At 38.0% G+C, this 15,442-nt stretch overlaps 1 protein-coding gene across 6 annotated transcripts in view; it reads left to right on the top strand.

The window, feature by feature from the left end:
• Window positions 1-15,442, top strand: part of LOC100646757 (ecdysone receptor) — a 188,212-nt gene that overhangs the window by 145,897 nt on the left and 26,873 nt on the right. The window contains exon 1 of one of the 6 annotated variants that reach the window (XM_003401618.4): window positions 11,209-13,164. The exons of the other annotated variants lie outside the window; for them this stretch is intronic. Within the exon in view, the coding sequence (XP_003401666.2) occupies window positions 12,849-13,164 (316 nt within the window). The 5' untranslated portion in view covers window positions 11,209-12,848. Of the gene's footprint in view, window positions 1-11,208; window positions 13,165-15,442 lie in introns of those variants that run through there. 6 annotated transcript variants of the gene reach the window in all.

Raw genomic sequence — 15,442 nt, 5'->3', positions numbered from 1 at the left:
GACAATTTGCGATTAGAAGCACAGATTATCGAGAATAATAATGGTAATAGCAAGATAGAACCATTTTACGCGCAGCGGGCGTGCATTAATTAAAAAATATTAATTTGCCGTTGGGTGTTGGAGATAAAAGTATATGGATTCCGTAAATTCTATAAACTCTTCTCAAATTTTCCTCATTTTTATAAAAGAGACAAGGAAATGAAGGTTTGTTTATTAAAATTTTGACGTTCTCAAAAAATCGCCTACAGAGAATTAGGATTCAAAATAGAAGATACCGAGTTTGAAAAAATTCTGTGTAGAAATTTACACAAAGATTTCTATACATTTCTCTCTATATTTTTAACGAACCACTTTGCAAATGACCAAAGACAATAGAGGTAGGTAAGGGAAGAATTATTAAAATTTTAAAAATTTATGTATAGAAAGTTCGTACTTAAAATAAAACAGACTACGTTTAAAAATGTTCTCCGTGGAAAATTACGAACGCTGGAAAAAGAAATTTTGCGAAAGCAGCTTCCACCTCAAAGTTATTCGCGTTTAAAATTTTTCGGGCGCTGCACTAAGCAACAAACCCTACTAACTTCAATCTCCTGTAACTTTCAAACGATTCATTTTCCGGAAGAAATTCATTCGACTGAACTTTTTTATTTTTACCTAAAAATCAAATCTGTACCAATTTAAATCCAACTTTTGCACCAAAAACACTAAATATAACAATGTAACATTTTGTTAAATCAACAATACACAATTGGAATCATGTGTATCTAAAAAGGGGAAGAAAGAAGATAAAACTGCACAAAAGAAAATATTTCTATGTCTCAAAACCATCTGGATATAGCGTACAAAGCCCAGGATTGAAATCGTACAATCGGAGGAAGATAATACAGTCTGAACAAAGAAATTGAAGCTGCCGAAGAGTCGCACGCAAGGAAAGGTGCGGTCGGTTTCGCTGCTTGTTCAAGGCCGTTCGGTGCATGTGCAACCGATAGACGCATATTTTCTTTTGTCACCATGAGCCCCTCTTTCTCGAACAGCTCTTCCACGGAATTACTCACTCGACCGGTATTTTTACCAGTCATCGCGACTCGCTGCTCGCGGCTCGTTTCTCGCGTGTTGTGATCGGGACCGCCTCTTCTCGAGACGGAAACTTTTACGAAGATTCAACGATTAGCGTGCGAGGTCTCTCGCTATATACGTGTGACGTATTTTGTATTCGTGTATCATTATTGCGGCCTCTATTATGGGTCACGTTCTACATAAGCTGATCCATTTAATTTGGCGTCTATTTTAAAATCTATTTTCAAAAATTTAAGAAGCGTGAAATTATAAAAAATTGGTATCTTCTTTATTAGAAAAAGAAAAATATATCGCATGTTACGAAAGATCATAAAATCATCAGATTCGAAACCTCAACGTGGAGGAGCAGAGCACATAATTGCGAGTGGAGCATGTGGTAGCCCAGCGGTCAGGGACTCCGGAACAGATGTCGTCCCTCTTCCTGGATTTCCTTTTCGTGGAATACCTCAATTTACTCAACAGATTGCCTGGTGTTCGTTGCTCATTTGCTCTTTGTTCACTGTCTTTTGAATAAAGAATTTCAACGTGGATGTTCTGCTATACTATACTATATATAGTTCGTGGTTAAACCAAGCAACGAGCAAAATTTCTTTATTCGTTCGATAAGTATGATTAACATGAAGAGAGGCAGTGTCGATAGCCAAGTTAAAATAGGAATATAGTCTATTCCCTTTCTATTAAACATGGACGCACAGAAATTCTTCTTTCGTATTCTTCTGTTAATTAATTCGCGTTTCAGCTTGGTTCTATTAACGCTTAGCAATTAGAAGTACCATAATAGTCGTCACTTTGTAATTGTTCAGAGATGTTTCGTAATTCTTCAAAATACAGAATTGTCTTTTCGCCTCAACTAACCGTAGCCAATAAATTACTTCCGAAGCTTGTCCATAGTCTGATCTAACAACGATTTAACCTCTATTCATAGTTCAATTTAATCTATCCAGTTTGGTAAATGTCACACGCTGACCATTGTTTTTATATGTACAAAGCTAGAACGGTTGTGTCAATAGAATTACTCAAACAATTACGCCTTTGCTACATAGTTGAAACCCAAAGTCATAAAAGGTATACAAACCTTGTGAAACATAAAATCAGCCCAAGCCATTATCTATAAATACCAACAGCCGTCACCTAATATAATACGTGCTCCTAAATTTTGTCAAAAAGAGTATCGTTAGCAAGTCCCCAGTTGTTTGCATTGACCAAGGACAGAAAAGCTGTGGCTGCTGCAGCAGACTCCCTGAGCCACCTAAAGACAGACCAAGGTCGATACGGGGTTAGGATGACGAAGTGCAAGAGAGGGAGAAAGAGAGAGAGAGAGGAGAAGGAAGCGGAACGGCAGCTGTCCCGTTTCCAGAATTACGAAAGGGCGCGTGCGCGGAAGCTCGCATGGGGGTCACCCGAGCGATTCGTCGAAGGTTCACAGGTAGACCGGGTCGGTCAGAGAGAAATGCAGCCCTAACCTCAATTCGAAGGCCCATTGCGAGGCACACCTGACCCGGATCAACCTAGAAAGCTGGGCACGGTCTGCCACGATTCAGGTTCAAGTTCAAGGTTCTGACACAGAGCACACGCTGGCTAGGTAGGTTGTTTTCTCTCGTCGTGCATCCTTGAAGGATATTTGATGAAAGGTTGCAAGTTGAAACTATTGGATGAGGAGTTTCGAGTTGAAGGAAGGATCTGAGCAAAGCGTGATGGGTTTAGTCTAGATTTTTATATGGAAATTTATGTTTCTAATGGGAATTGGTAGAAGCTCGTTTTATTTAATAATTTTCATAGTAAAATTTCAATGGAGTTGTTTTACTTTCCACAAACATATACAAAGACACAGAAAATATTATGGCGTTAATGTGTAATTGTCAGAGGGATTAGCTTTTCTAGGTTAGGATCTTTTCTATCTAGATCAGGATATTTTAAAGCACGACACAAAATTAAATGAGAAGAATATTGTATTTTTATTTGTCTTATTCAAACGTATAGCTTCGTCTTTTTATTCGATCTTGTACATTCTCATATTTATTCGTCTTTTACTTCCATTTTTTCCTAAATACATTCGATACGTAATTTATCCTTGTGTTTAATTTTGTGTTCAATTTTATATATCCTTAAATATATTCCATCCTATACAATATCATCATTTACATAGAATTATAATTCATTTAATATCAACAACAAAATAACTTCTTATCTGCAACGAGTACAGAGTATGCTTCACAAATAGATTAAATAACAGAACGTAAGGTGGAACAATACCAACGTATAGTAAATGATAACATAACCGAAGCTGAATCGAAAGTGGCGTGCAGAAAGAGACAGAGCCCGTAACAAAGTAGAGCGGTGCATCAGCCGAGCAGAACGAAAGGCCTTGGCGATCATGATCGTTAGTCACCGATAATGCTACTAACGAGAAGACCTCCAAGTGTATATTCATACGTGAGCTGCGACGAAAAAAACGACTCTGGTGCTCTTGACACCCGGTCACCTCTCCGTCATATTGCACAATCGTCTCTCTACGTTGCATTTTCACCTTGTTTTATCCTGTTGTTCTGTCTTTCAGAGCGTGAGAACATCGCATTCTTTAACTCTACCCCCGCTGATTATCTCGAACGATGATTTAATCGTGTCTCCAATTTGCATTTGTAAATCCGATCGCAGATCAAACTGTGTTTCTTAATGTCTGCGTTTCTTTTACGTTGCTTCCTATGTAATAGCATATTTTCTTTTAACCGATCTGAATTTTCCTTGTTTCTTCGTTCTGATCGAAGTGGTTTAATAGCAGGCATTATTATCTTTCTATGAAAAACTGATCTTAAATTCAAGGCAACTCTGCCGATGTTCTTGAAGAATAATGAGATGGTTCGACTAATGGTACATTAAGAGATATCTTCGTTATCTTCCATATCTGCAGCATGCTTTTTCTTTACAACATGATGTATTACGTGATTTAACCTGATAAAAGTGGATACAAATGATGCAATATTATTTTCGAATCTCCTGTTATCGTTCTAGGACCTTGACCTAGATCAATGTTAGTTTTAGACTATCAGTGAGAGTTGATAGTTCATTCTACCCACTTAAGAGTTTCAAAAGTATGGAAATAAATAAATATAGATATGTATGTATGAGGAAAAAAATAAAACAAGTTCGTTCGGAATATCAATTTTTATTTTATTTTATTTTAGCCTACTTTTAGTATACATATAAAAACGTGTGATACAGAGATATAGAATTTTCGAAATAAAAATCTAAATTACGCGAAATTTCACAATTTGTCAGATTCGATAAATCAGAAAATAATAATTGAATTTTTTAGTTTAACAAGTTTTATTTTATCTGCACTATTGGCAAGTAAATTCTAATCACTACGTTGCACGAGACTAATAAAAAATGAGTTTGCGGAGTTGTGCTGCGACGAAAGGTAAAATTGATGACGTCGAATCGGCACTGTGACGACTCGCGGATCGTAAACAGTGGCACGAGGTCACCGTGATTAAGGCTCGCTCGTGAACGACGCTAAACGATCCAACGAGGCCGGACAAGCGTTGCGGTAGTCGTTTCCTCGTGGCGCGCCACATGAGCAGAGATCTTTGACCAGCGATCCACGTATCACCGACCTCTGGTCTCGTTTCTGGGCCAGGCGCCTCGTACTTCCTCGTCTGATCCGAGAATTTCTGTTCTTATTGTAAATAACAACGTTTATTCCCATTGACGAATTAAAAAAAATTTTTTCCTGAGGTCCTACGTAGGAACCTCTAGGTTTGTTTAATTAAAAGACAAATTTCGAGATTTTTGGGTGATGTTTTAGAATGAAAATTTCATTTTAAGGAGATCTTCGATAAGAACTTGTAGATTTATAATTATCAGACGGTATATATTTTTCAGTTCAAGCTATTAGTATTCTCGTATAGCGTATAGGTGACGAGAAACTGTTGCATAACACACACTTAATTTATGCGTCGCGTACTTTGAGGTGTTGCACTCAGACTCGATGGCAGATTTTTATTGGAATGTTACTCATAACGTTTCTTGACCAGCCATGTGGTTTATTTCTTATCTTCGAATTTGCTGATCTCAGCTTTTCACAGTAGCAGCAGGATATACATTTACTATCCTTTTCTAAATGCTACTGTGTTTAACGTTACTGGCTTTACATTCAAGACTTATATTCAATTCGTTCAAGAAAAACATTTACGCTCACATCAGCTTGATCTTGATTTTGATCCATGACTCATTTTGATATACAATCTGTCATTTTGCAATAAAACCGTCTAAACATCGAAATATACCGTGTTCCATTGATTTAAAGGTTACAGAGATCTTTGAAAAATGAAAATGTTGGGAGATGGTAATTTTGAAAATTTAGAATTAGAATATCGAGATTATTGAAGATTAAAATTTTGACAAATTTAATCAAGATCACCGGTATTCAGTCATATTTTTACTTCGTTTGTGTACTTTAGATTCATGGCTCTCTTTTCTATAGATCGTAGATACGTACAGTGATTAGATAAAAGATATAAAGATATTTATTAACAGTAGATATAGATTTAGTCAAAATTTTAAGTATTACCTTAGCGTCGATAACTTTTATGTACTTAGATCGTGTTTCGTTGTTTATAACCGTTATAAAGATTTGCTTAAGTGTACCTTTGCAGCAACAGCATTTATGTTTGTTTCTATGTAATTTTTTAATCTAATTTTCCAAGACTTCTCCTGAAACTAAATTAAGCGAAAAAAAGAACAGAACGTACAAAAAGAATTGAAGTAAAAATTATCTTTATTAAAAAGCTTACAGAAATTTCCATAGCTCGCACATTATAGTAATATTATTATTCTTTGGTATAACGTTAGTGAGGTTAGATGCAGAAAATATTTTGGTTAGAAGATTAAGATAATTCGATATCCACATAACCTCGATATCATCATCGAAGAAACGTATAATAATAATTTACTTGGTAAATTCCTGGTCCTGAAAAGGGATTTGTTTTGCAACTGTTATTCCTATTTGATTCCGATACACATACTTCTTTCATCAGGCTATTTAACTATTAACCTAGCTGTTGCCTAGTTATCTAATTATACTTATACTCCATACAGTATCTCAACTACGATGTAACAATGCCATGCACCATAGGAATTTTCCCAAGAATTCCCTAGAGCGGAATTCCCTAGAGCGAAAATAATCAACGTCCATTCGATCGAATTACTTTCAACGGTAACAGCCTGCACGTGAATTCAGCGCGGTTTACCATCAGGAAGAAAGCTTTGATTTGGTCTCGGACAATTTACTAAGAGCAGAGCAATTTTAAGAGGTCCAGAAAATGGCGGTAGCGCAAATAAAATTGGCGGCCAGTTGCTTGCAGGTTGAAACGCAGTGAAATCGTTGAACATTGAACATTTTACAGTGGCGGAGCCATATCGACCTTGGATCGCCTGCTATTAAAGCGCTATCGCGGTGCAACGTTAATGCGTTCGACTTCTCTGAATGAATTCCTAGCATCTCGCATGATTCTTTTTACGGCTACCGCCATTAGTCACGCATCGCGTACTACCTATAATAGGTATTCGCTTCTCGACTTCTTCCGTTCTTCTAATAGTGGACTACAAATATCCTGTATATTCATCTCACCGATTTAGCCGACTGGCTGCGTTTCGTGTGATGGATTGCATTTTAATAGTTCTGTCAGTATATCAATTTTTCTAAATAATATAACGTCTTCGCGTTGCCAATTGTCGCATCTATGTATACCGGGTCATGAAAGTATTTGACAAATTTTTCTGTCTATATCGTATGTGTATTCATTCTTTTAAGGATAGCGTAAATAGTCATTGTGTTAACGATTATTACGCCAATGTATATAAATACATTGGTTCAGGAAAGTATTTGAATATTTAGCACGGGAAATTTGAATTTCATATTGTGCGTATTGAAGAATATTTTGTTAAATATTTTGAAATTTTACTAATAACCGTATAATATGTAAATAAATAACGTAAGTCTTTGTACGCGGCATGGTCGTTTAATTTTGTATAATATTACATATTTTACACGATGGAATTAATAATACTCTTTACCGCGTGGAGTATAGAATACTAAATGGAATTAAGCATTCTAACCTAAAATGCTATCATCGTCTGTATGTAATAAATCAATATTAATTAACAATTAATATTAATTCTTTACTAGTAACATTGCTGCATTTCCATGTCGAGCATATAGAAGGAATAATGATCAAAAGTTCTATATTTAATCATACATGATTTCCACGAAATTTAAATAGTAAAAAATTGTAAAAAATTATAAATCTTCTGTGTATCACCAAAACCATTGCACTGGAATGAAAATACATAGCGATTCATCTCTGTCGGAATCTCGGCTTCTTCACAAAAGCAATATTTCTTTTGAACTCAAGTCCGTTAAATTCCGACCTTTTTTTGAAACTACAATTTTTAGAAATAGAAATCCTGACCAGACATAATAGCTTATACAGCTGACCCAGGATGTTTCCAGGAGCCTGTCGGTTTCGTTTAGATATTCAGCCACACTTTTAGGTTCAGCCTACGCCGGGGGTTGTCCTCATTTCTCTCTGGCCATGACCCACCCCTATGGCCCTGGCTGGATGAAGCGTCTCCCACACGCGCCCAGCTTTCGAATCCTTCGTCCACCCTGTGGGGACTGCTACAGTGGCTCGCAAACTCCTTGCAAGCTTCCTATATCGATTGTTATATAACATGTCCATTAAGAATTGCTTAAAAAAATTTTAATGAATATATAGTGTGACTGGGAATTTGTCTTAATATATAATTGAAAGAATAATTATCAGGCTGCATTTATGCATTCATGGAAATTCATATTTTTATGAATGCAAGTAAAAGAAAATGGGAACTAAATATAGATTTGTTTTAAATATTATAACTATCATGTTATGATTTTATTTTTGTTATTATCTTTCACGTGTTTCAATATTACGCGTATTTCGTTCACTCTTGTATATTGAATTTCCTATAAATGCATAAACATCTGTAATCTAGTAATTACCGTATACATTCGTGATTACAAAATCAATTTCCACAAAATATAAAATGTATGATACATGAATTATTGTAATAATATAAGAACTGTAATATTATTAATTGAACATAACAAGAACTGTGCATACATATAGAGATCGAATTACAAACATCCAGCTGGAAAAATTTAATCTTCAAAAAGAGATATCTCCACTGACAGCCATCCGTACAAAATTATACTGTACAATACGATACTCGGCGCTCCTAAGATTTACAGAATTCGTTAGAAAAGGTAGGGAATTGGGAGGACAACGATTGAATCGGACAGGATAGGCTGGTAATTTCCATTGAAGCACAGCCTGAAAATTTGTGAATTAATGAAAAACCGGGCTGTAGCTTCATTGAAAAACGGGTCACGGACCACAGGTTGCGCATCACTGATCCGCGACATTCACCGTATTTCCCGGCGAGATCCTACGTATACCTGTGTGCTTGCGTTTGTACGCGTGTGTTTTAGGTGTGTAGGTGTACGAGCGCATGCGTCCGTGTGTATTTATTCAGGGTGTAACAGGTGGATGACGTCACGAATAGGGTGGTAACCCCCTACATCAAGTTAGTAAAAGGGTGCCTCCCTCCATCAAACTCTCATTCTGCAACTTGGGACTTGGTTCCTATATACATAGAGTATATACACACCAGGCAGGCATAAGGCAAGTTTAGTATACACGCATTCTTCACGCTCTTATAGCAGTTTTCCTGTGACTTTCTGTTTTCTCAATTTGCTATTTAGGTCCCCTCCCCCCATCCTACTTTATAAAACTAATTTAGATTTTCCCTTGTTCACTGCGAAAAAAGAATATTAAATAAATGACGCGTAGATTCGTTCTAGTTTATTTTTGGTGGCAACAATGGAAAATACGATGCTGTGTTGCATCGAAGAGTAAATCAGAATCTTCCTAGAAATCGATTCTTTGCTTAACCCTGGAGTTAAGCTGGTTTTCTCAAATAATCAATTTCATCGAGTGCCCATTACTGCCGACGTCTACTTTGAGCTCATCAAAAGCAAATCATCAAGTCTTATCCGGCTGATCTTGAAACGCTGTCTTACAAGCAAAGACAAAATATTAATATTAAATTTTACAGTAGTTTACTTTTTTATCCATCTATTTAAAAAATATCTTAAGTTGGAGGAGGAAAATTATGGAAGAGTTATTAAGTCGAGGGATATAAATAATTAATGCAGAAGTTATAAGGCAAAGTTTTTATTTAAATTCAGTTTAAATACAGTTAGATTCGATCGATTCGTCTTCGAAACTTTGTGGTTTTCTCATCTTCTATTAGAGTCGTCAACGGTGTGTTCAGTTGAGTTCCAAGAACACACATCAAATTCATCAAGAGGATCTCTTATCTCGTTGGAGACTATCGATTTTCGTTCAACGAGATATCTTCTCGATTATTCTGTTTTCTTGGATTGTCGTGCAGGAGAGATACAGTATGCATTTTACAGGCTCTTTTTCTATCGTTTCGTGTTGCTAGACACGGCCAAGTTCGCGATAAACATGAAAATAACAAAAGGCGCAGGTGAAAGGTCAAGTCGATGACTAAGAATCTCCAAGAAAACGAGAAATTCACAGTTCAGCATTGTTCCCAAGATTTCAGGAAACTTTTCTATTTTTGTGTAAAACGGGTTAGGAAATAATTTTAGAAGTTAAAAATATTCTGAATCTTTTTATAGAAAAATTCTGAAATAGCGGAATAGTAACATATATTTGGAAATTGCAATTTCTCACGCTGAGAAATATCATTTTTAACGAAATCCGAGATTTGTTCATTGAAACGCATTGGAAAAATACAAGGTTCCGGACATTGAAGTTCCAACTACGGAAAAATGTATTTTCTTGAATGTAAAGGCGGAGATTTGCATCAAGGGGACTTTGTGGGCGTATGCTTTTCAGAAAATCTTCGATTATAACGGCTTGTATTTTGCTTAACAGAGCAAGCTGTCAGCTGAGTCCTGAAATACGTTTACTCATAAAAAGTGAATAATAAATATTCGAGAAAATTCCGAATTAATTACGTCTCCACGAAACTGAGCAACGGATTGCAGTTGAGTTAGTATGCTGTACTCGAGGGGGACATTAAAAACTCGTTAAGACGTTAGATTTATTTGATACGTTCTCAAGAAAACTACAGTACCTTTTGTCTTTTCTCTCAACTACTTCAACTTCAAAAAAGTAAAAAAGATGCTGCAGATGTGTAGTAATTTATAGAGATAACTCGCGCATAAATGTAATAGCCTCAAAATTATATCGTAAAGAATCACATTACACAGATTCTGTATGACGTAAATCTCAAAGGAATAAAATAGAAGCATGTAGAAAAAATAGCAATCTCAAAATTGTAAAAGAAACTGAAATTTTTTATTTGGTTACAGTTCCTATATTATATCATATTTTGCAATCATATTTTACAAGATATATTGATAAAGAATTATCGTTGTAAATATTAGGTAGTTCTAGTAATTATGATATAACTGAAAAGTGCATAATTCTATGTAAAAAAAAAAAAAAAAAAACAAGTCGAAAATGTACAATAGATTTCTCTCATTTAAAGCTCCATTCTCAAGAAAACAGTTGAAAATATTTAGCGCAAACCTATTCTAAATGTTCGATCTCAATTTTCCTACAAACGATGCTCCAAAAAAAAACCTCTTATACTATCCTTTCAATTTCTTATTCCACCTAGAATTACCTCCTCCTACTTTATACAACATTCCGTATACTGACCTCAAAACTGCATATACGTATCACAAGATATTGTAATACTATGTCGTAAAAGATTCCCTTAAAAAAGTGACACTGACGCAGAATCGAGCGTACACACGTTGGTAGGGAGAAAAATGAAAACGGTGTAGGTGGAAAACATCGAGGCTGTAGCTCACAAAACACCGCGTTTGCGCGGCACAGGTATGGGGCACCCTACGGTGCAGGGTACGCGTGACAGTGAAAGTAGCGAGAAGTCGTGCGCTGATTGGTCGATAGTCGACCGAGGTACGTCGGAGCCTGGCGGGCACCCTCGTGCCTGCACGGCCAGCCCGTACGACTTCAGTCAGTGTCGGACCGTAGACGCAGTAACATCGTCGAACGTTGTGTAGGCGCGTGCGTAACACGCAGCCCGTATTCACACGTATTCGTCTCACACACGAAGAGAATAGAGAAGAATAATAAAGAGGAACACGTAACATTCTTGTGCACTGTGTGTATGCCTGTTATTCGTGTGCATTCGTTGGTCGTATTACTTATACATACTTAAAGGAGCTGCCGGTACGTATTGAAATTCGTGTGTACGCGTGTGTGTATGCCCTGAGTGTGACGTAACGTAACACCATCGTCGTGTTTTGTTGTGCGTCGCGCGGCTCCCGCACGTTTGTCGGCTATGCACACGTGTGCAGGGATGACGATAGTTGCGCGGCATGGAGGGCTCGATTGAAGTCCGGAAGGCGTTGCAATTCTTTTGATCTGTTTCGCAGTGATCGCTTACGCATCGGTCGAAATACACGTACGCGATATTATATATATAAAGCGTGTAATTCGTGCACTGGTGGTGTACGTACCGAAGAGAAAACGAGAAAGTAGAAAGAGAAAAGGACACCGCGTGAAACTCGGTCGTCCGATAAGAGCGAGCGAGACGATCATCGACTCGAAGACGAGACGGAGGAAAACGAGAAGAAAGAGGGAGAAAGAGTGGCCGCCGCATATCAGCGTGACAGAAAAGTGGAGCGAACAAGAAAGAGACTCGCTCGAACGAACGTATACACGTTCCTCTGGTGACCTCGATACACACGTATATACTCATCTGGCTGTCGGTTCCTCGTCGATCGTGCGCGCAGCCTCAGACAACGAGAATTTCGCCAGTGAAAATCATGCATTTCTACCACGGCTATTCGGCTGGTTGACGTTCCAGAAGCAAACCCGGCGTGCCTGCAACATACAGAGAGAGAGAGATAGACGTCGGCTCGCCCGCTGGCTGGCTGGCTGTGCGTCCTCTCTTTCTCTCTCTCTCTCCCTCCCTCCGTCCCCACTTTCCCCCCTCCACCGCCCGCGCCTGCTGCGTTCCCTTTTGCGCGATCGTGACCCCGTTTCTTCGATGACCGACACTCCGTGGCTGCTTGGCCGCCATTAGAGGAGTCGAGAGCAGGGGAGAGAGAAAGAGAAACGAGAGCAACCGAGGCGAAACGAAGACGATCGTACGTCTCCCGTCACGAGCTCCCCCGTCTACGTTCTTCACAGACACACACCGTACGTCGTGTATACTACGTGTATGTGTATACGTGCAGAGCGCTCTGTTGCGAAGAGGAAGAGGGGCACGAGGAAAAGCAGCGCGGCCAAGCGAGACAGACGATGCGTGAGAGCTCGGGGACCATGGACTCTTGACAGTGAATCGATTCGCTCGCGCTGCCCTGACCTCGTATTCCTTGCCGCAATTTCGGTCGCTGAACGAATTATCGAGGTCAACGACTAGCGTAGTAGCCTCGTACCTCGTGTAAACAAGAGTGTACCCGCGCGCCTTCGTTCGAAAGAAAAATCGGATTAACGAATAGGAAGAGACTGGTGGACACGTGTGTACAAGTGTCGGTGCGCGTGAGGACGTGCATCACGGTGGCCGAGATTTTTTCTCCAGCGGAAGTGACGGGGAAAATTGAGACGGTGGAGCCGAAGGAACAGCAAACGGCGGTCCAGAAGGCGGAGCAGGCTGGCGAGATGCTGCAGACGGTGCCCCGTGTGCCTGTCGCCGGTGTTAAGCGACGATGGGGCAACAGGCACACCGGAAGTCTGCAGGAGTCGAGCCCGGAAGTGTCAAGCAGCGGCGTACTCTCGCCACCGCCGAATTTTCAACCATCCACTCCTGAAAGTGCAGCTGTCAAGAACGAAGAGCTTCAGTTGTGGGATCTCGACCTTCATCGGGGGCTCCAGACGAACGGAGATCATTATCGGACCACCATCACCGCCACAACGACTACTACAGTGCTGCCAACGGTCACCGATCCTGCGTCGCCGTTCACCACCCCCGTCGAAGGTTTGTGCTCGACACTTTTCGTATCTGTCGCGTTGCGTAAGCGCACGAGTGCTACTTGTACCGTTTACCGCGTGCCAGCACTGTTCCAGGTGGCGCTACGAAAGTTTCTTTTTTTAAGAGGGAGAGTAATATGCGTGTACGTGGTTTTTGTTTTGAATTTTAACCTGTTACTTGAGAAAGTCTGTCAGATAGTTCATTTCTTAGATATAATTTCTTTTATTTATAATGCAACTCTGTATGTTTGATAATAATTTTATTTTATTTTAATAATCGTTATTTTTGGAGTAAAATAGAGATATTACGAAGATTGGTAGAATGTATACTTGGTACAGTAAATTTCATGTAAATGTTGTACGTACGAAATCTTTAATTCGATGACTCGCTAGATGATTCATTTCTTAGATACGATAGTTTATTTATGATCGCTTTATACATATTTTAAGTAGTAGTTTGTAATAATCTATATTTTTACTCTAAAATAGAGATACATTATAGTTCTATACAAGTTTCTAGGCCTCTCTAGTAATTTTTCGTGATTTCTAATGATTTTATACTTGTAAATATTATTTTAGTTTCGTGAGTTTGCAAAAGCTACAGATATGTATGGTCATATTTCAGTTGCACGTTATCAAAAGAAAAATTTAAAAAGCAAGAGAGCGTGTTTTCTACAGAGAGTCCGGGAAATCTGACGGATATACATGGAAACGGTTTTTCTATATAACGAACTTTTAATTGACTAAAAAAAAAGAAAGAAGTAGGTATGGGGAGTTACTTTGTTTGCCGGACCCACAGAAAAATTAATTTACTCGACTTGTAGCTGACAAATTGCTAATTAGTTGAAATTATTCCCGTGTACAAAGTCGACCAGAAAAGAAAGAGAAGAGAAGAAGTTGGAAAATCTTCGTCAAAAGCCTTAACTTTTTCAAACTTTTAAATTTCTGATTAACCATTAAGGACCAAATGATGTATTATAACATTATAAATACTTCGATTTCTTCAAATTTTGTAGTGATGCAAGAAATATCAATCGAATCCTTGCAATTCTTTTCATAGCCAGAATGTTAAAACGTTTAAAAAACGGAATTCGATAATGTAAATTGATTGAAAAATATTCTAAACGAGACGTTCCACTAATGCAACGTTGGTCCTTCATGGGTTGGGAGATGTTCCAATTAATATGTTAAGGTACAATTTTACTTAAATACAATATGGAATATTAAAGAAGACATAAGAAGTTGTCCGAAAGACGTAAAATAGAGCCAAGACAAAAGAGTTTCGAAAGATCGAAAGTCGAGTGGGTTGGAGGTTTCGTGAGCCATTAAACGTCCTTAGAGGTGATCGACCTACACACGTCAGTCGATTTCGTTAGAAAGCGACTGTACCTTTTTTTTTCGAAATACCAAGCATACCTAATTTCACCTAATTTTTTTCTCTACGAAATCAGGTCGAGGCCGATTATGCCGGACCAAAAACGAGTATCGGCGACCTCATAGGACCCGGTAATGGCGTTCGTCATCGATTGCGCCATCTTGCACCATACCTGGAGCCAATTGCGCAATTTCACCATTTTTCACGCGTCTCTCTCTTCTTTCGTTTCTCTCGTTGATAGATTTTTATTTTTCGCTATTGTCGCTGAGTTTTTAATCTACGACTCGGTCGTTTTATCGTTTTTTCCTGTTTTGCCACGTTATCAACGCTCTCGGACTTGTTGCAACCGGTGGCCTCGATGGCAATCTCCTGGGACTCTCTGTATCCGCTCTTTTCCCAACGATGCATTTTTTTTTTTTTTTTTTTTTTTTTTAGTTTCCAGATGATTTTTCGATTGCTTTCGTAGTTTCGTTTGGTTTAATTGGATGAATTTGTCGAAAGCGTAGTATAATAAATTTGAGCCATATCAGAAGATTTTTTAATAATTAAATAAATGAAATATTTGGTACCTTCGTAATTTTTCTATTGGTTTTGTAGTTTCATTTGGTTTAATGGATTTTGATGAGGTTAATTGTAATTAATTGTTTGTTATTTCTAAATTCTAAATATTTAATACTATTGTTGGTTAAAATTCTAAAATTACAAATGAATTTTCTCTGAGTAGAACTCTGTATTTTGTACTTAAATAAAATTTTGGGTAACTATATTTTTTTACTTGGAAAAAGATTTCTTCAGACAGAAGTCTGTACCTTTTACTTGGACGAAATTTTTTGGCATGGAACTCTCTATCTTTTAGTTGAAAATACATTTCCTCGAACGGAACTCTATATTTTTTTTTAGTTGAAAAAAA

The sequence above is a fragment of the Bombus terrestris genome, chromosome 16 (assembly GCF_910591885.1).
Source record: "Bombus terrestris chromosome 16, iyBomTerr1.2, whole genome shotgun sequence".
NCBI lineage: Eukaryota > Metazoa > Arthropoda > Insecta > Hymenoptera > Apidae > Bombus > Bombus terrestris.
Note: the sequence above shows the minus strand (reverse complement) of the source record. Positions and strands in the feature narration are given on the sequence as shown.